Source organism: Bactrocera tryoni, chromosome 4, assembly GCF_016617805.1.
Source record: "Bactrocera tryoni isolate S06 chromosome 4, CSIRO_BtryS06_freeze2, whole genome shotgun sequence".
NCBI classification, from domain to species: domain Eukaryota; kingdom Metazoa; phylum Arthropoda; class Insecta; order Diptera; family Tephritidae; genus Bactrocera; species Bactrocera tryoni.
The window spans coordinates 47,405,423-47,426,348 of record NC_052502.1 but is presented as its reverse complement, the minus strand read 5'-3'; the positions used below and the strand labels follow the sequence as shown (position 1 = coordinate 47,426,348).

General features: G+C 37.0%; 3 protein-coding genes across 3 annotated transcripts in view; 2 read left to right on the top strand and 1 right to left on the bottom strand.

Moving 5' to 3' along the window:
* The first annotated feature begins 528 nt into the window (after nucleotides 1-528).
* LOC120774787 overlaps nucleotides 529-20,926 on the top strand; it is a 65,516-nt gene continuing 45,118 nt past the window's right edge. Inside the window, exons 1-2 of the mRNA XM_040104569.1 lie at nucleotides 529-2,466; nucleotides 2,775-2,906. Coding sequence (XP_039960503.1) covers nucleotides 663-2,466; nucleotides 2,775-2,906 — 1,936 coding nt within the window. The 5' untranslated portion in view covers nucleotides 529-662. The remainder of the gene's footprint in view (nucleotides 2,467-2,774; nucleotides 2,907-20,926) is intronic.
* Nucleotides 7,754-9,087, bottom strand: LOC120774790 (mannose-6-phosphate isomerase-like). The gene has a single exon (XM_040104571.1). It carries the CDS (start codon nucleotides 9,017-9,019, stop codon nucleotides 7,835-7,837), a length of 1,185 nt encoding a protein of 394 aa, XP_039960505.1. The 5' UTR covers nucleotides 9,020-9,087; the 3' UTR covers nucleotides 7,754-7,834.
* LOC120774789 (PCI domain-containing protein 2 homolog) lies at nucleotides 18,265-20,009 on the top strand. The gene is made up of 4 exons (XM_040104570.1): nucleotides 18,265-18,374; nucleotides 18,438-18,668; nucleotides 18,735-18,975; nucleotides 19,034-20,009. The coding sequence occupies exons 2-4, from the start codon at nucleotides 18,446-18,448 to the stop codon at nucleotides 19,761-19,763; spliced, it is 1,194 nt and encodes a 397-aa protein (XP_039960504.1). The 5' UTR covers nucleotides 18,265-18,374; nucleotides 18,438-18,445; the 3' UTR covers nucleotides 19,764-20,009.

Below are 20,926 nucleotides of genomic sequence, written 5' to 3'. Positions count from 1 at the left end.
TCTAGTTGAGATAATCAAACTTTGTCGCAGAAATGTTTAAAGTTTGAAAAGTGAACTTTCTGAATACGTGATATTTATTTTTGAGAAACGAAAAATATTTTAGTTTGAATAAAACAATGAAAATTCCTATGTTAAATGAATGGGAACCTAAAAAACAATAGCGACCCTTAAAGTTAAGCTAGAGTGCCATTTAGTATAAAATATATAGTATATATTTTTTGATATTGTTTAAAAAATTTTTACAAAACTATTGGATCCCCCTTTGTAAAATCGCGCATTGTCCACCACATTCCAAACACAGTTCAAAATCATAACTTTCATCGATCATTATTGATTGGTTTTACTTGGCTACGTACATATATTCATATATGTATATATCTGTCACTCATGCTTCTCTCTCCGCATCCGTCTGTCTCGCTCATACTTACTAACATGGGAATGGCATGCATTGCAATGAGAATGCGTAATTTGTAGGGCATTTTGTATGTTTTCCGCAGAGCTTAGTGGTTAGTTAAAGACGTGGTTTGCTGACAAGACGTTCTCGAAACACATTTCGCGGGTTTTCGAAATAATACACAACACATTACAATATACAAAAAAAGTTTTTAAAATTTAGTTCATAATAATTGAAAATTTGGACGTAAATAAATTGCGGACCGAATATGGACACGGACAGTGAGCGCGAGCGAAGTAGTGATCCCAATCTATTGACCAGCAGCGATAATCATACATTTCATGACGACGATGATGATGATGATGATGACGACGATGCTGACTCTTCAGCGCCAGAATATGGCGAGGATATTGGTGATATGAGAGACATTGATTTCGGTTCCATCAGTGATGTCGTGACGCACGCCGGTAGTGATGTATATGACATTGATGATGACGATGACGATGATGATGATGACAACGATAATGGACGCACTGAAAGAACATGTCTTTTAGTTTCAGACGCTTATAAAGTACGCCGAAATAGACGTCCGAGGAGTAGGCAGCACGTTAAACGAAGACTACAGCAATCGCTTGAACGTGAGACGACAATCTCACTTAATACGTCCAAGATAAGGAATTACAATAAAAGCATCAAGACAACAGGAAAATATACTTCGGAAGAGGACGAAGAACAGGTACCGCTGAAACAAAGCAGCTGTGATGAAAGGCAATACGAGCAGTCCGAAACCGATTTAGGCGAGTCTGTTGGCGCAAAAGAGACCACAGATAGTTATGAATCGGCCGAAGTTTATACCGTAAAAGTTATAAAAATTAGTGGCAATCTAGGTGATAGCTCCGAAGAGGACGGAGACATCGACGAAGAACCCTTTAAGAGTCTAGACGCTCCTGATGACGATACCAGAAACTTCGACGAAACCAAATCAACAGTCCAGGTAGAATTAAATGTTCAGCCATCAACACTTGTATGCGGTGCCACACAAGCGTCTGCAGAAATCGATGCTAAATATAATGAACGTGGTGCCTTTTTAGAAGAGCAAACAGATTGCGCTGTGCCGACGGCTGCTCATGCAAGTTTTGAATTGTTTGAAGAAGAAATCGCTGATATAAATACTAAAGTAATAAAAGAAGAATCTGCGAGCGACATACGCGAGGAGAACGAAAATATCAAGGATTACCAACTAGAAGAGTTTCCAGAAATAGAACAACATTCGGTGCTAGTGTCCGACAAAAACGTCAACGACGAAGGTGACAACGACTGTTGCGGCGGTGACGACCTCAAAAGTTCGCAATGCTTAACTACACCAGCCGAAGCAAACGCAATCAACAACGAGAACAACACGTCTACTATAAACATCGGCAGCGTCTTGGCGGACGAAGAGAATTGGCGCGATAGTGTACGCGAATCGATAGAGTGTTACTACTCGGCACAGGATCTGCTAGAGTACGGACATCTCTTGAGTAGTGGCCTTAAAACACCAGACATTGAGTCTGGTTATTTTGAAAAGTCCGAATCGGATATATCACGTGATGAAAACGAAGTGTATACGAATAATTTAAGCAATAGGATAAGAGAACGCTCATTTTCGAAATCGTATAATACACAATTAACCAATATGTCGGAGAGTTTACGTTTCGAATTGAATCGTTTTAAAACGATGATCGAATCGATCGAACGTGAACGCATTTATGGCCAAACGCCGCAAACGAAACAAAACACGTTCGAGTCGGTTACAAAAGCCGAAGAGAGTTATAATGTTGATATGGAGGCCGAAGTAACGGCAGCGGCCGATGCGGTTGCGGAAGCGATATCAATAACAGTTATCGGTGCCGAAACTGTCGAAACGACCAACGCGATGGATGTGGATGAGGAGGAAGAGATGGATGTGGAGGGTGCTGTGGGCGGCGACGATGATACACGTGGCTATTGGTCTACGGTTTTCGGACAAGCCAGTCAAATAGAGGAGACCACGCCGGAAATGACGCTTGACGAACGCTTTGCCGATATACAAAGTATGATAAACTGACTTTTTCACAAAAACACAATTATAAATTTAGTTTTTTTCACAACTGCACCCACTAGCTTCATAAATAACTAAATGTAATATATAGTATAGGAAATATACATATAAACATTTATTGTATGTATCGTAACGAAATCAAGGTATTTAAACGCTTTCGCTATTAAACTGTCCGTCCTATCGACAACATAATTAGCTTAGCTTTTACCTCTCTCTGTTTCACTCCCTCTCTCAAACACATTGCATGCTAAAATTTACAAGTATTTGCTGTTTCTAACCTTGCTTTCTCTACTATTGCAGAAGCACATCGTGCCCTTGAATTATTGGAGGATTATCACTCGAGACTATCAGAGCCGCAGGATCGTGCACTGCGCATAGCCATCGAACGGGTGATACGGATTTTCAAATCACGCTTATTTCAAGCCTTATTGGGTATGTATTCCTATCAAATATGTATTTTACCAGTCCCTGTAGGAAATTGCTATATGAAAAAATGTATTATCTTGAAGAAAAAGTTTTTTCACAATGTTCTATAAACTCTACAGAATTCAAGTGTCAGAAGCTTGAAATATTTTTTCCTTTAATATTAAAAAAATTATTATATTCGGTCGAAAAATTATAATCGCAACATATGACTTAAATAACTCTCTCTGTACCACAATTTGAGTTGGCAATCTGGACTACATTAATCGGCACTGTGAGATTAAAAAACTAAGAACTTTTCAAACTATTGCAGTTTCGGAACCTTTATTTTATCAAAATTTTAAATGAACAGTTTTCTGTATTTCCGATTTTTGAACTGTGTAAGGCTTGTCATTTCATCCTGGAAAGATATACGATCCAACAACGAGTCGAAATTATTATAATTTACTACCGAAATTCAGAGTCAGTGGCCTAAACTTTAACAGTGGGGTTTTCAATAAGAGCGCTACAAAAGTCTTTTTAAATAAAACAAAAACGGTTTGGGATATCAATGACATTCTTTATTCTTGTGAAGGTACTTTCGTACGTACTCCATGAGACAACATTGCATCCCGAAAAAATGACTGTTTGGTGCGGTTTATGGGCGGTGGCTTCTTCCGTGATGATCAAGACCGGCACGTTACTATGAATGGGAATCGCTACCGCTCACTGATAACCGAATATTGGCTGCCTCGGTCGTGCGATTTGTTAGACGGCGTTAGACTATTTCCTGTGAGACTACGTCAAGTTTATGGTCTATGCCAACAAGCCAGCGACGATTCATAAGCTTCGTATGAATATCGAATGTGAAATTGCAGCAGTATCGCCGATTTATACTTGAAAACCGTCGAAAATTGGGTTCAGCATCTTGACTGCTGCAAGCGTGCCCGTAGTGGCTATGCAAAAGCAAACGAAATTAAGATTTTTATTACTACCCTAAACTTTTGTAGCGCTCTTATTGAAAACCCCTTTACATTTACAATTACAGAAGCATTACGTATAGTGTTGAGGGCTAAAGGTACAAAATAATATTTAATTATTTTTAAGCGCTTACATACTTTCATACATTTTTTTTAGGAGAATGCAAAGTTGCGTCATCTAAAAATATATAATATTCTACACGTTTATATAGTTTAAAAGATCGGTATTATTATTTCTATTGTAGCGAAATTTGCTATTCTTTAAACGATCTACGTAATAGTTCTTGATCGTTTTTAGCCATCGATATAGTAGGGTACTCACGAATTCCTACTTTGAACAAAGGATTACTTGTTTGTAGGTCTAGAGAGATTCTGAAAGGTCGTCAATGCGAATTGATATGGGTTTCAAAACATTTTACCTTACATCATTGCACCCAATGCAATGTCCCAAACTGTGCTACATCTTCAACTCAATATTGCTAGAAATGAGTTACGAGTCGTCTTCGGGGAAGCTTTGCTATTATAAGTTTTCCTTTGAGGTCGTTGACGAGCATAATGCGATTTCCTAGCGGGAAATGACGAACCATCACATCGTTCATTGTGCATAAGTTTATCGATTATGGATTTCACCCACTTTTACCTTCACCTCGGCATGCATGCATGCTTACAACAGTGTTGCACTTTACTCGTCCTATGGCAATCAGCATTATTACAGGGCTGATGCACGAGGCCACGTACACGTATTTGGGTCATCGCTTTTAGACGTGCGACGCTCTCACTACGGTACGGTACAAATGAATGGAACGGATGAAGTACACATACACACTCACGCATGCACGTAAATTTGTCTGTTGTATTTGTGACTTGTGCGATGGGTATTGCATACAAACTTTCATACGAAATGGGTGGCTGTGTAATTGTGATGATTCCGAGTGCTATGTTGTTTATTTGGCTTATATTGCTATTGTTCTTGTTGTGGTTGGTTAGCTGTCAGTTGCAGTTGCTGTTAAAGTTTATTGTTGCGGCGTTTATCTCGTGACACGAGCGAAGCGCTGACTTTTGAATAGATGTGTTTGGCTTTTCCAATTCAATTCTGTTGAGGTTTGAAACACTTTTGATTAAAAAAGTAACCAATCAATCTGCTACATCAGTGTCTGTTGGTAAATTTGTGCCAGACTATTTACGCACTCGGAAATCGAATGCGGCTTTTTCATTTAAAGTTTAAAGTATTATTATTAGGGCTTCATTAGCTTTGGTGTTTATTGTTTCAGCCATGGAGGGAACACCTCCGCGCAAAATTGTGATACTTTCTCAGTCAAATGTAGTCTTGAACCGTTGCTCAGTCATATATTTTCACCATTTCGTAAGAGGAGATAACACACCATTGCCTCACTATTTTCCAGAAACCAAAAAAGCGTCCGAACTGCTGCTAGTAATCGTCGAATAGTTAAGGTCGAGGTCGAGCACTTGTACCAAACGGACTTGATGACAAAGTTTCTAAAGCACTATGATCATTAAAAAAAGCAGATTTCTACATATAATTATTCTAAACATTTTGAAAAAAATGGCTTAAATTTTGTATTAATATGGGAAGTGTACTTGTATTAAGAATTAAGAAAGCCTTAAAAGACCGTATCATCTTCTCAATAAAAAGAATTGATGCTCTCGAATTCCACGATTTTGTCAACACATGATTTCAACACCTCTTCTTCTCTATCAAATTCAAATCTGAGGTAATTGTGCATTCTATAAGATGTATGTATGTATCTACAACTGAGCCCTCTTAATCGCAACAGACCAAAGCACAAGAACTCTTATTTATTATATTATTATGATATTATTGAATCTAAAATAAGAAAGATTAAGGTGTTTCGTAGATAATCGCAAAAAGTGAAGAACCGGTCGATCAAATTTGACCCAGACTGACAAAAGAAAAAAAATATCGCGTGTTTTGTTACAAATCCTTATAAGCGCATACATTTTTAAAGCCTTCTGAGTCAGTATAAGCATGCCAAAAGCTTTATGTTATAAGCCTGGGCTGAGATGGCCTTCAGCGAAAGGCTTTTAATGGCTTCAATGGAGTCATAGCGCGTATCTCAAATATATTTTTCAATTTCGTAAACAGAATAAAGTCACAGGCAGCCAAATCTGGCAAATACGGTGACTAAGCGATTATTCTCCTTTCGTGTTTGGCCATAAAGTCCGTCACAATCAGGTAAGAATGCACATCAATCCGGTCGTTTACGACTAATTGCTTAAACGAACGCCTCAAACGGCCGTCGGTCCCTGTAGAACAGATTCATCGTGACCCTCATCACGGTGATTAAACAAAACTTTGACATTGTATTTTTGGTTTTGGCAAATTTTTAGTGCGCCATTCGCTAGATGGATGATTGGACAGATTTGACGTCGTACAAGTATTTATAAACCCACGACAATGAAACGTTTGAAGGGAGGTAAACAGATACGTTGCCAAGCATATCTTTTGCGACCTCTACTCGACGTCATTTTTGCAAAAAGTCTGGTCTGCTCTTTTGGTACTAGTATAGCATCCATACGTGTTAACTAAAATATGTTGAGTCGATCCATAAGAGATCTTGAGATCCTCTGAAATCTCTCTGATGCCAATATTATGGTTTCAAGCACTGTTCTTTAACTTTTTCGATATTATCGTTATTATCAGTCGTGATAGGATGACACACAAGAAGCCTTCGAAGTCTTCGATGACTTCACATCCTTCACGGAATGCTTTATGCCAAGCAAATACTTATGTTCGTGTTAAAGTAGACTTCCTATAACGCTCAAAAAGTATATTACTTATTGTAGCTAAGCTTGTGAAAAAAGTTTACCCAGTTATAAGATATAATCGAAGTGTTTTCTATACAAAAATGTAGATAGTTTCTTCTTTATTAGCGTAGACATTGCTTACGCGGTTATAGCCGAGTAACAACAGCGCGCCAATCGTTTTTCCTTTTCGCTATTTGGTGCCAATTGGAGATTCCAAGTCTAGCCCAGTCCTTGTCCACCTAGTCTTTCTAACAGAGTGGAGATCTTCCTCTTACCATCCCCCACCGGGTACTGCGTTGAATACTCTCAGAGATGGAGTGTTCGGATGACATGACCTAGCCAGCGTATCCGCTGCCTCTTAATTTGCTCGTCGTCGTATATCTCGTACAGCTCATTATTCCATCGACGACGGTACTCGCCGTTGTCAATACGCAAAGGACCATTAATCTTCCCAGCACCTTTCTCTGGAAAACTCTTAACGTCGACTCCTCAGATGGTGTCATCGTTCATGTCTCTGCACCATACAGCAGGACGGGAAAAATAAGTGACGTGTAGAGTTTGGTCTTTGCTGTTGGTGTTAGCACTGGTTCCAAGACAGACGAAATTATCTACGGCTTCGGAGTTATGACTTGCAACAGTGACGCGGAAGCCAAGCCCCGAGTGCGACGACTGTTTGTTTGATGACATAAAAAATATTTCATCTTGCCCCCGTTCACTACCTGACCTATTTGCTTCGCTTCCTTATATATATAGATATTGATAGATTGTTCCTACCCAATCTTAAAAAGACCTAGACAAATTTTAACCGCATAAGGAAAGAGCCTTTAGCTAAGACAACACACCAGTTTCTTATCTATTTCCTTGAATGGAAACCTAACATCAGGTTAATTTCGCCAACACTAATAAGCCTCTATCGTTATCTTCAAGAAGTTGCTAAGAGTTTAGTGAGAATCATAGGTTCACCCCCATGCAAGGGTTTAGTAGTCGTAAACAATATGTTTTCTATGAAAAATTCCATCATTCTCAGAAAAACACATCGGATGTTGTTCTTACATATACTCATTTCATTAGTTTTGGATACAGTTTTGATTAGAAGAACAAGTTTGAATTTTTTTGGAACTCTTACATTGTCTGCGATAACTTAAAGTCAAGCTTACATTATCATAATAATTGGACTTTCAGCAACTTCGATTATGTATCTGTCGTCGGGTTTGGCGGGGTATTTGCGGTGCTGATGTAAGCCACAAAACTTTCTTTTTCGTCTCCACTGGCTAAAAATCGCAGCTCAGTGCCCGCTTCGAAAGGCAGAAACAGAATAGATCCACGTTTTAATTGCGTTTGTTTTACACCGTTGACTTCTAAAGTGCGTTGACCACTTAAAACCAGCATTATACCAGGAGATTGTTCAATTTGTAAAACATAAACATCATCTTCAGGTCTCAATGTTATTTGCGTGACTGCAAAGTCTTCAATAGGTGGCTTGAATATCACCTGCTGATCATTAATGCGTTCGGGTTTGACTATTATGTCCTCGGCAGTGGAACTTTTGTAGTTCAATATATTGGATAAATGTTTGGTATCTCTATATTTTATTGTTAAACCGGCACGGATTGCATTGTCAGAAGGTGTCATGCACTCGATACAATCGCCAGCTAGATAACTATGAATTTGGCCTGCATCGGCGAACATCGCTTGACCCGGTTCCAGACGTATAACATTCAAAAAGAATATTAAAATCACACCAATATCCCTGGGAAAGTCCCTTTTGAGCACATTGAATATTTCCAGCACATCGAATTTGCACATTTCTTTGCCAAAGTCTTTGGATATTTCTTCCACGCATTGAGCTACAGCTTCTAAGTCTCTATCAAATATTCTTTGATAGCAATTCCGCAATCCCTGTTCATCGCCCGCATCCAAAAGGTCAATGTCATCAGAATCGGCCATTACGAACTTTTTTAGTGGATATATATCCATTAACATATTCTTGATTTCGGATAGTGGCCGGAAACCACATACAGCCACAAAGGGTGTTAGGGCGATGGCCATTTCAGGTTTATGCCAGGAATCCTTGTAGAATTTGGGCTCTCTTAAATGCAAGTATTCAGCGTTGGTTTTGTTCGGATGAACGTGTAAGCTAATCGCCTTGTTCATACTCAACACTTTCAGTATAAATGGCAACTCTGTTGATAATGCTTCGCCACTTTCTTTGTAGATCGCAATATCGCCTGGGTAGGAGCCTACACATAGTTGGGCGTAAGGCAAATTAGCTTGGAGCTTAAATCCCGGGTTGTTAAGTGCTGCCAATTGTGCCACTAAGGAGTCATTACCTATTTTCCCCCAATCGAATCTGTAAACCAATCCAATTAGTTCCATTAGTATTTTGAATATTTTATTGCTTAACAAATTTAAATATTTTTGTTAGAATTTTGTGTACTCGGTTCAAAAAGAAAATGAATGAGAATGTGAAGGGAAAGTAATTGTTTACTTTTTATAAAATTTACTTTTTAGTGTTGTGAAAAATATGAGTACATAATAACTACATTTTGAACTACTTTTTGAAATTATCTGCTCACCAAAGGGTTATCTCAATCAATCCATTGATTGATGTGATGTGGGAAGTGGCGCCGTCTAGTTGAAACCAAATGTCGCCGAGACCACGAGCTTCAATTTCAGGCATCAAATAGTCGATTATCATGGCGCGATTATTCCAACGGCCCACAAACCACACTAAACCGTTGCATTTTCTGGATTTTCTTTCTTCGTCCCAAATAAGACAATTTTGCTTGTATACATACCTATTAAGCCGGAAAGGGGCTGAACAAAATTTGGCTCGAAAACGTCGGATCTTCTCGAAACTTTTCAAGAGCTCAAACTGCGAAGCGATTTCGCTTGTGAAGGTGAAGCGGCTTCAGTTCTTGCACTCTTTCAATTTAAGAACTCGACGTAATATGCGCCAAGCCATTCCATGTGTCAGTCCGAGTTGCTGCGAACGGCACCGAATCGACTATCCACGGTCTTCGTGTACACTCTCAGCTACGGCTGCTATATTTTCTTCACTGCATGCTGGACGTGGTCTATTCGGTCGAATATTATCCAATATTGAGTGCTGGGTCTTAAGATGGGTAATAGTGTTGCGAATACGAGGGCTGCTATATATATTCTGGCCTAGGGCAGAATTAAGTGTTGCCAGGTGTAATCTGACATTTCCATTGGAAAGTTTGACATTTTTTAGCATAACATCACTCAGAACGTTTTGTCATTTAATCGTGAATTGTTTTATTTACAGGGAATTAAAAAACTCATCTCGGCCAAAAAATGGAATTAGCTCGTGAACATTTTCGTGCAATCATTTTTCACAACTTTCGACGTGGATTATCACGACAAGAGTGCATCGATGAACTAAAATCTTTGTATGGCTATGAAGCACCATCCTAAAGCACTGTGAAAAACTGGTACAACGAATTCAATCGTGACCCGCTGGCTCAAAAACGAATTCCGTGAAGGTCGTCCAAAAATAACAGCCGTTGTGCGAGAAAACATCGATGCCGTACGTGAACTGATAATGCAAGACCGTCATGTAACAAACCTTCAGATAGAGGCATGCCTGTGCATTTCTCCCACCAGCATACATTCGATATTGCATGAACACCTGGCCGTAAAAAAGGTTTGTTCTCGTTGGATCCCGCACAATTTGACAATCGCTCAAAAAAAGGCTCGTGCGGATTGTTGTAAAGCAATTTGAAGTGCAATTCATACATTATCTATTGTATGTCTGATCCATTGTCTCATATAGATGAGAGAAATGTATGTTTTTTCCGTTTGAAGAACTCCAACCGTTGCTCAGAATCTTCAGTCCGTTGTTGTTTCTGCTTGAATATCACAGGTCTTTGCTGTTGATATAATTCCAGTTTGCAACGACAATATACCTTTCAAAGATTAGTTAGTTTGTCAAAGTTAGTTTTTCACAGGCTTTCAAGACTCAAATATAGTTATGAGATCGGTATATTACACTTATTGTAATGAAGAGCATATGACTTTACTTATAGATCTCTCAATCAAAGCCGGACATAATCTAAGCCTGAGTATGACATTTCTCTCAAGTGACTGATGTTTAAAGTTGGCCGCTCAAGTTTTCGTTACAATTTATGGACGTTATAAAGGAACAGTTACCATAAGTATTTTTGACAATATCTTCTAAAGTAATGAGTTTTCCCCTCATAACGCTTTCCTCCAACATCACTTTCAACTATAAAGCTTCCCTTACAAGCCACAGTTGTAAAGTGATATGTAAAGCTACAGTGACACCAAATAGATCCGATCTTTGTAACGTGCCCTGCATAGAACTCTTAGCAAAACATTATTTAAAGAGCGATACCGTCTGGCCTATGATTGGTTGGTTGTTTGAAAAGGGGGAGCATGAGCGTCAGAGCGCAGGCGGCCCATTGTGCTCCCGGGTGGTAACCAAATTAAACCTTATTCAGCAACTCAGTGGATTTGGTAAAAAAATAGATTTTTTTCCTCTCCAGCTGCCCATTGTCTCCGTTAAAGGCGCATGGTCGGTTGTTCCATTTTTTTAAATAATTAAACAAAATTTCATTTATTTTATTTTATTATATTATCAATAGCTAGATAATTTGATTAGAGTCATTTTGTGTCGGTTATTCTCATGAATAAATCATGCATTAAACCATTTATCCATATTCCCATATCCACATTGATATATTATACATATGTGTAGTACGGATATATGCTGGAGTATACAATTACTTTGTATGAAAAGGCTAAAGCTGGCTGTTTTGCTGATTATGATTGCCCATTCAATACATTTCATGCATAACACAGTAGAATGACTTCATAATGTAAACATTAGACATTAGGTACGGACCTTGAAAGTGTGTCATGACTAAGCACACGTGCAATCGAACAAAAACTCCTACATTAGATGTCTATTTCCATAAACATATATGCACGAGGGCTGCCCAAGAAGTTTACTAGCTATAAAAGCATTTTGATGACTGTGATCCATTTCGAGGTTCCCTACTTTAAAGAAAAAACACAGAAACTTCAAATTTAATGGGGATTGTTTATTATCATTCCAAAGAACAACCTTTGGCATTTATTTTTTGAGGATTATCTCTTTCAAATGTGAGCCGTGGCTACGTGTCATTCATCTGGTCCATCTGTTGAGTCCAATTTTAGATGACTTGTTCGAACATTTCGATTGTTAACTGGCGAATAACAAGCGTGATGAGGCCTGAATCAAACCGGGATTGCCTACATAGACTTTAGACTTTACATTATCACCACAGGAAAAAGTTTTGATGGTCAATCGACCGGCCTAAATCGTGAAATTATCTGCTCACCGTAGTGTGCTCTCACTAAATCCATTAATTGATGCGATGTGTGGGGAGTGGCGCCGTCTCGTTGAAAACAAATGTCGCCGAGATCACGAGCTTCGATGACAGGCATCAAATAGTCGCTTAACATGGTGCGATAATGGTCGGTATTGACGGTTACGAATTATGGACCTGCGATTCCAGCGGCTCACAAACCGTTGTTTTTCTGGATAAAATGGCAGCTTTGTAATCTCTTCAGGTTGCTCTTCGTCCCAAATGCGGTAATTTTGCTGTTTATATACCCATTAAGAGAGAAAAGGGCCTCATCGCTGAAAAAAATTTGTCTCGAAAACATCGGATCTGCTTGGAAATTTTTGAAGAGCCCATAAAACGAAGCGATGTCACTTTGAAAGGTCGAGCGGTTTCAGTTCTTGCACTGCAAATATTTTGTACGCTTTCAATTTAAGATCTTGACGTAAAATTAGCCAAGTCTTTCCATAAGTCAGTTCGAATAGCTGCGAATGGCGCCGAGTCGACTCTACACGGTCCTTCGTTTACACTCTCAGTTACGGCTCTCCTTTACTTGGATCGTTATAAGTGGCTGCAAAGAAGAAATAATACTTGATAGTCTAAAAAATCCTCAGGTTGCCCTTGCATTCTCTCTTGAAATCAGTGATCCTTAGTAAACATTTAAAAAAGAAAAAGAGAGCTTTCTCAGAGTTGAACCTTGAGATCGTCCTTTAATAACCACTACCGGTTTTTTAAGGCGACTGCAACATTTGTTCAACAGAAAAATCTATATATTTTATATAATTAAACCTTCGGAAATCTGGAAGTTTTGATATATAATGCATAGGATCTATCAGATGCAGGTCATCCACTCAGACGATTGTCCACGCTTTGATTATCTGTGTAAATAATAGTATTAAATAAAAGGTGTTCTAAAATGTATTCATTCGCTAGTCTTTAAAAACTAGTTTTAAGGAGCGGAGTTCGTATCCTTCTGAGACCACCCTCGTGTATTACCCGTATGTACTTGGAGCCAACGCTTGTATAATTCTATTATATGTAGATATTTACTTGCGAGCGGTGCAATGTGTTTAACTAATGTACATAAAGGCATGTCATTGTGGATACTACTACTATATACACACGCCTATAGTCCAGCCAACGCTCCGTGTCCTTATCAATATCAACCAACCAGTTAGTGTGGACAGTACGCGCCTATTCAAGCGTGTTGTTCAAGGGAAATGTTTTTCATTTTTCTTGCCTTGTCATTAATGTGGCGGCGGCCTATGTGTTAGGCAATGAAAGAGACATCAGAGGTACATTTCATAGCCACGAGACAGGTTCCCGTGCAGCTGTCATGGCTTACACCTATTAAAAACGACTATTATACTGTTCGGAGAGGGGGACATTTAAAGCGGTTCACATGGAGCATAGAGTGCATAGATATGTATATGTTTCTGCTTTATATACAATTCCTTCCACTTTCGCCGAGGACGTCGTGATAGAGTCTGCTTTGTGCTCAATTTCCTATTCGGGATGAAGTACCCGGCAGAGCCGTCGCTCATTGGCAATTACAGCACACTCGGCTAAGATTTCAAGCATCTAACTCTGCAGCGCCGCTATTCAACGGACTCTCGAGTATTCTATGCGGTGGTGTATCGTAAGTTATTTTTAAACAAGCTGTCACTCGGTGCCTAAGTAATGCAAAAAAAGGGTAATAAGCGCAACTGTAATGCCATACAAATTATTCCTTTAATTGTACATTAGCTTTATTATGCATTTGCTTAAGTGCCCTTGGCTGTCACTATGCGCTGGGGGGATCAGTGGCGTGTTTGAGGCGCAACCGTATAGAGACTCATTTTCAAGTTGTGGCACTTGAAGTTATTTTTAAAGAAATCTCTGGTGGCGCATGACTTGATTTTAATCAAATTAGTGATTCATCTTCTGAATTCATAAAATAAATTAGGTTTATATACATAGGTTTATGTAGTATATACAGACACACATGCATAGACACTCGATTGAGTTGTCCACTTGAAATGAAATGTGTCGGAAATGCCGAAAATTGAAACTAGAGATTTTGAAAAATAGCAGTTCCAAAATATTTCAAGTGCTGCAATAAAATGTTTGTAGTAATTTGAATGGTATTAAGATGTTAAGCCCATTCCTCGTGTTATACATATGTTTGTATGTACAGTATGCACCAAAATAAACAAAATGGGCTTAAAACTCATGTAATGCTGCATATTCCAGGGTACACCTAATGCGACAGACAGTAAAAATAGACGATTTTGAATAAATTAAAAAAAAGACTGTATCAATTTGTTAAATATTTTTATTGACGCAAACTAATTAATTATTCATCAATATTTATTTTGTCGCCTTCAAAGCAATCCCCATCAGATGTAATACACTTCGGTTTTTCCAGTCCTCGAAACACTTTTCATGAGCGCTTTTTGGCACGGCTTTCAGAGCTCCTCCAGCGAAACTTGTTTTCTCTCTTCGATCGACTGAAAACAAGTTCCACGGAACGGCTATTTCAGTTTGATGAATGAGAAAAAATCACACGGCGTCAAATCTGGTGAATACGGTGGTTGATCGATGGTATTCATAGCGTTTTTGGCTTTGAATTCGGTGACAATCGTGTTTTTTTTTTTTAAATATTAAGTTTTATCGGTATGAGTCGAGTAAGATCGCGATTCATACAAAAAATATGCACCAAAATCATTCCAACGGACTCGCGAGAGATGTCCAGCTCTCTCTTGCCATCTCTCTAACGCTTGCCTGACGGTTTTCAAGCACCGTACCCTTTAATTTTTTTAAATATTTTCATCAGTTGAAGAGGTCACAGCTCGTCCAGAATGAGGCATGTCTTCAATGATCTCTCGACCGTTTTAGAAGGCTTTGTACCACTCGTAGGCTTGTCTTTTTGATAAAACTGAATCACCGTAAACCTTTTCCAACTTTCGAAATTTTAACAAAATTTTAGGCAAATTCTTTGTTCGATATTTTTATCCATTGTAAAAATCGCAACGCATCACTGAGGTGTACCGACTTAAGCAGCTGCTTTAAACAATCTGGTTCACAGATTCCACTCATATTTTGCATAGTAATTAAGGATAGTCTGGCCAACTAAGTAAAATACTTTGAAATATCATTTACCCGGAAAATTTAATTACAATTTTCTTGTGCTTTTTTGTCCCGATGTAGGTTAAATGTTTGAAAAAATAAACAAATTACATACATACATACATATATATTTTTCGAGTTTCAAGTTCTGTTGGCGTAAAAAGATCCTTCACTGATGCAGTGATTCCGGCCTTCTCCGTGGATAAGAGCTTATTAAGGCAAGTAAAGAAGGGTTAAGTTCTGGAACTGAGCTCGTTCTTCCTATTTGCTTCCAACGTGCAAGCAGGAAAGACAGGGGTTTACTTTCAGGGCTTGGAAAACTTTATGTTAACACTATATTTAACTTAGTGCCATATTTTATAAGCAGGAAAGGACTTTTTCGCAATAGGAACTGGGGTCCACATGTCCGATACCCGGGGTTTGAATAGTTGTAATCCGATTTTGACAATTTTTAGCCATCAGGTGGTAAATCTTAAAGGCACTATATGTGCAAAGTTTTATGTCGATGGAATCATTGGTTCTTCATTTGTATACTGGAATATGAGAGATTCAGATTATTATTTTTCACTGTCATATAAGAATGTCAAAATAATGTTAAATATCAAAATTGGTTGATATTGGTCCAGCAAGTTCCGAGATATGGGTTTTCACCTAAATATACGGAGTGTCACGCCCATTGTCCAATTTTAATAAAATATTTGTTCTGAGCAAGTGACGTTGATTTAGCTGAAGTACTTGAGGAGATATGTAGGTACATTAAACATATTAGGGCCCCACCTACTTTTTAAAAATTTTGAAACTACAGGTGTCCTCACCAAATTACAGTTTTGATCTTAAGGTGTTGTGATCATGATCATAAACTCGTTCTCTCTTTTTTGCCAAGAACCGCGTGTACCAAGTTTCTATTTTCACTCATTTCAAGTTACACCTTGCATGGACGTATTGACAGGCAGTCACTCGGATTTCAACACGTCTCGTCATCCTGTTTATTATATAACCCTATATCTATCTCTATTAGTTTTTGGTGATATAAGCGATAGTGAGAGGAATTTACTCTGTAGCAACATGTTGAAAGCGCAAAAGAACTGTATAGTCACGAAAAACTCGCTCTGGAAAAGTTTTTTAAGGTACCATTAATCGGAAAACTACAAAAACTTAGTAAATTAATTTATAATGTCATATAGAACTTTGGGGTGTAATATGTTCTTAAAAATACGTCTGCTGGATTCTCGTCTAGATTTCTTTCCGGTAAATTTGGGTGGAAAGGTTCCATCACTCGTTTCCTTCATGGAGAAGCGCTATTAAGGGAAATGAAACTCAAAAATGCTAGCAGATTATTGTTGGAGACTTAAAAAAGACCTTCAAAAAGTTATAAGACCAGTGTCTACGTCTGCAAGTCCTAACAAATATGCAAACGAAGACTCGTGCAAACCAAAGTAAACATTTTCTTGCAAATATTTCTCTTACTTCGAAAAACTGGTTCTCATATATAAAAGAGCAAACCAAAAGGTCGAGAAATATTTTTTAAATACCATTCACATTTCTTATTATATGTATTTGCGTGTTTGCATCTGTATTCATTTGAAGGCGCATTACTTTGTTTATTTGCCTTCTTCTCTGCTTTGTTTATATCACAGTTGAGGAATGCCTTTTAATTAAAACATAACCAAATGTTAAGTGCTCTGCTCAGGAATGAAGTAAAGTTATTTTTATGGCACTTCGAGATTGAACGAATATTTATGTGAAATCGGAAAATGTATATTAAGAAAATATAATATGGTTTTTGACCGCTTAAAGTTTGTGTGTTTTCTTAATATAAATATTTCGATTTCAGATAAATATTCCTGCAATATCGAAGCGCCATAAAAATATATTATATGTATTTATACGTATATAATACATATGCTAAGTATATATGTATGTAAGTATGTGTATGTGACCAGAAAAAAATTTAGTTTACATTTAAGGGGTTGTATAGATTGTTTTTAGGCTTTTAGTTTGCTATGATTTCGCTCAAACCTTCTTTTTGATTTATTTTTTTAATTAATAGCAATCCGGCTCAATATTTCCATTGCAATACTTTTACGAAGGATTTTTTTTTTTTATGCTACCGAGAGCTCTGCTTCTGCCAAGCGCAACAGTGATTAACCATAAATTGTTAATAGCAATTTTCGTCGGTTCCATTTTTGACAACCCTGAGGTCATTTCTATAAATAAATTTTAGTTATTTTGTTCTGAGGAAGAAAGCATTCCTGGAAATATGTATATGTATATATTTAAATATACGGAGTAGCGTTACGTCGTCCTAGTTAGGCTTACTTACAAATCAATTACATATTTTTGAAATGCTATGTGCTAAATATACAATTATGTATATTTTTTTAATAGTAGAAACATTTACACAATAGTAGAAACATTTACATGTATGTACATATGTATGTATATTGGTATGTGTGTAAATATTTAATGATAAAGAAACACAATTTAAACAAATAACAATTTAATGAAATTCAATTAGTCGAAAAGCATCACATTAAGCCAAAATATTATTCGAAAACACCATATATGTATGTATGAACATTTTTGAGCTTGTATGTACATACATATATGTATATATACAGATGCATCTACAATTATATGTATTTGTATGACAGTACAAACCTACATAGATGCGGCCATACAATGCAAACCCAAAATAAATACATTATGCCCTTACACACATACAAGCCATATGCAGCTTTCTAATGTATGTACATATAAACAATCGTTCCAAACTATTTCTTTTATGTAATAAAAATATATAAGCAAATATAAGCATCGCGGCACACAAAAACAATTTAATTCGAATTTGACATTCGCGGCTACAGCAGCAAAGTCGGCAAAGCAGTGTAACATATCTCCGCAGTGTTGTCAATACAGTTCCACATAAAGAGAAGTAAAATATTTGTATATTTTTATTAATTATACAAAACTTAATAAAATAAGACATAAAAATTCAAAAAGTACACAATTTTAAAATAAAATCATTAAAATTAGTAATCAAATTAAATAAAATAATGTTACTAAACACTGTAAGTCATGACGCATAAATTCAGCAAATGCGGCAACACTGCAGTGCCTATCGATTTTCCCACGTTTTGACAGTTCTGTCAGTGCTTTTGTCAAGTGAAGTATATAAAAAATTTGCAAGCAAAAATATCTTTATTTGCCGGGTCTTAATAGATTTGTTAACTATTCAGCAAATATAAATAAAGGTAAGTAATTTATAATAATGCCAAAAAACTGGTAAAAATATACAGATTTAACTTAATTTGCAGGTAGCAAAATGTTTGGTACTTTGCAAAACTATTTGAGTGGTATACAGCGCGCTTGGTCCGCGGCAGATGGCGACTCCTTGGCTTCCTTCATATCACTCAAAGACAAACATATTATGAATCGCAACCTGTACGTGGAAAATCCAGAAAATACAGTTGAACGTATGCTTGATCCGCCAATTGATGAAATAGTGTGTGCACATCTGAAAGTGCTCTACTACTTGGGCATGGAATGTGAGTGGAAAGAATTTGACGCACTTTATATATATACTTAATGTATTTCTTCTCTTTAAATATTAGCGCGAGACTTCATGCAGGCATATCGTCAGCAGTCACAATGCATACAATCTGTTGTTAAAATGTTACAACAGTTGAAAGAGGAAAATTGGTGCCTGCCCATTATGTACACGACCTGCTTGGATTTGCGTATATTAGCGCAGAAATGCGAAGATCTTGGCAGTAGCAGTAAGCCAGGTGAAATACTTGAAAAGGCTGCCGACTGCCTAATGAGCTGTTTCCGTGTTTGCGCCGCAGATAATAGGTATATATAATTTATATAAATTTAAAGTAAATTGTGACATATGCTTTTGCTTCTGCAGATCTTCTGACGACGACACCAAACGCCTTGGCATGCTCAACCTAGTTAATCAGCTATTCAAGGTGTATTTCCGCATCAACAAATTGCATTTATGTAAACCATTGATACGCGCCATTGATAGCAGCAACTTTAAAGACTCCTTCCCATTACCCGAGCAGATTACGTACAAATATTTTGTAGGTCGCAAAGCTATGTTCGACTCGGACTACAAGAGTGCCGATGAATTTCTTTCATTCGCCCTGCGCAACACACCACGCAATTTCCCACGCAACAAGCGTCTCATACTGATCTACTTAGTGCCGGTAAAGATGCTACTTGGATATTTGCCAAAGAAACAAAATCTCGAACGTTTTGACCTACTACAGTTTCATGAACTTGCTGTCGCGCTAAAAGAGGGCAATGTACGCAAGTTCGATGAAGTTATACAACGGCATGAGATATTCTTTATCAAATGTGGCATTTATTTATTGGTTGAGAAATTGAAGTTCATTGTCTATCGCAATCTCTTCAAGCGTGTATATATAATCAAACAGACACATCAATTGGATTTGCGCGCATTTCAGGCGGCGCTGCAATTTGTTGGCGAGACCGATATGAGTATCGATGAGACACACTGTATTGTGGCGAATTTGATTTTCGAGGGCAAAATTAAAGGCTACATCTCATATAGTCACAATAAGTTGGTGGTGTCCAAGCAGAATCCTTTTCCACCACTCAATACGGTTTCCTAGGAGCGGGTGATGCGTGGCGCAGAGCTGCACGGACCTGGATCGTTAAGTTATTTATAAAACATTTTTATACCAGCTAGTAATTACGGTATGCTAAAGTAATATATTTTATTGTATTTATTAGATCTGCATGCTGTAGCTAGTATATGTATAAGAACTGTCAATTATCACTTACATAAGTGTGAAAGAAGAAAAGATAAAGTACAATAAACAAGATGACTTGTTATTTTCAAACGCAGAAATGCAAAATATTGTGAATTTTGTAACTTTTGATAAATGCAACAAAAAGAAAAAAAAAGTATTGGAACGAGTTGATCGAGAGTCTATAATGATAGAGTGGTTTTATAGATTCGCACTAAATTAAGTAAAATTCTCTCCGTTACATATTTAAAGACTATCAAAATGGTCTTTGTAGGCAAGGACGTAAATTAAAAAACTTGAAAACGCTAAAGCTATAATACCCTTTTCATACAAGGACTTAATTTTCATCAGCCAGCTCTCCGATCTGAAAAATATGCATTATATCGTTGCTTTGGACAGTAATTGTCAAGCTATCTCGTAAAGTAGAAGTTTTAAGTTTTAGTTCGATATCATAGAACCTGAAGGACGTGTTAGCGTATATACAGACAGACGGGCAGATACAGGTACATATGTACATGGCTAAATCGACTCAGTTGAATATTTATATACATATTTTATAGGGTATCCGACATTTCCTTCAGGGTGTTACAACCTCTTTGGCAAACTTTATATGTATATCTTGATCAGGGTATAATAATGGAAGTGACATTAACATATTTTCTTTTTTAATTTGTAAATCAAAAAAGAAATTAATTAATTTTTTTAATTAATATTTTTTTACTTTTTATTTAAAATTTTATTTAAAAAAATTCACAACATTTTATTTTTAATTTTTAAATAATATTTTTCAAATAAAAAGGCTTAGTTAATTTTTTTTTAAGTATACAAATTAATTTTTTAATTTCAAATTTGCTTAAAAATTAAAAAAGGAATTAAAAATTAATTTTTTAAATTTGAAGTTCCGTGACAAAGCAAAACAAAATTTTTTTAATTAATTACTATTTTTTAATTTTTATTACATATATTTTTTTAATTTTTATTAAATATTTTTATACCCTGAACAAGGTATGTTAAGTTTGTCACGA

What these genes read in the sequence shown, in the direction of transcription:
- LOC120774790 (XM_040104571.1), bottom strand. Translation starts at nt 9,019, where the DNA reads ATGGAACTAATTGGATTGGTTTACAGATTCGATTGGGGGAAAATAGGT.
- LOC120774789 (XM_040104570.1), top strand. Translation starts at nt 18,446, where the DNA reads ATGTTTGGTACTTTGCAAAACTATTTGAGTGGTATACAGCGCGCTTGG. An exon ending in CTACTACTTGGGCATGGAAT is followed by an intron (nt 18,669 to 18,734) that starts GTGAGTGGAAAG and finishes TTTAAATATTAG; the next exon opens with CGCGAGACTTCATGCAGGCA. An exon ending in GTTTGCGCCGCAGATAATAG is followed by an intron (nt 18,976 to 19,033) that starts GTATATATAATT and finishes TTGCTTCTGCAG; the next exon opens with ATCTTCTGACGACGACACCA.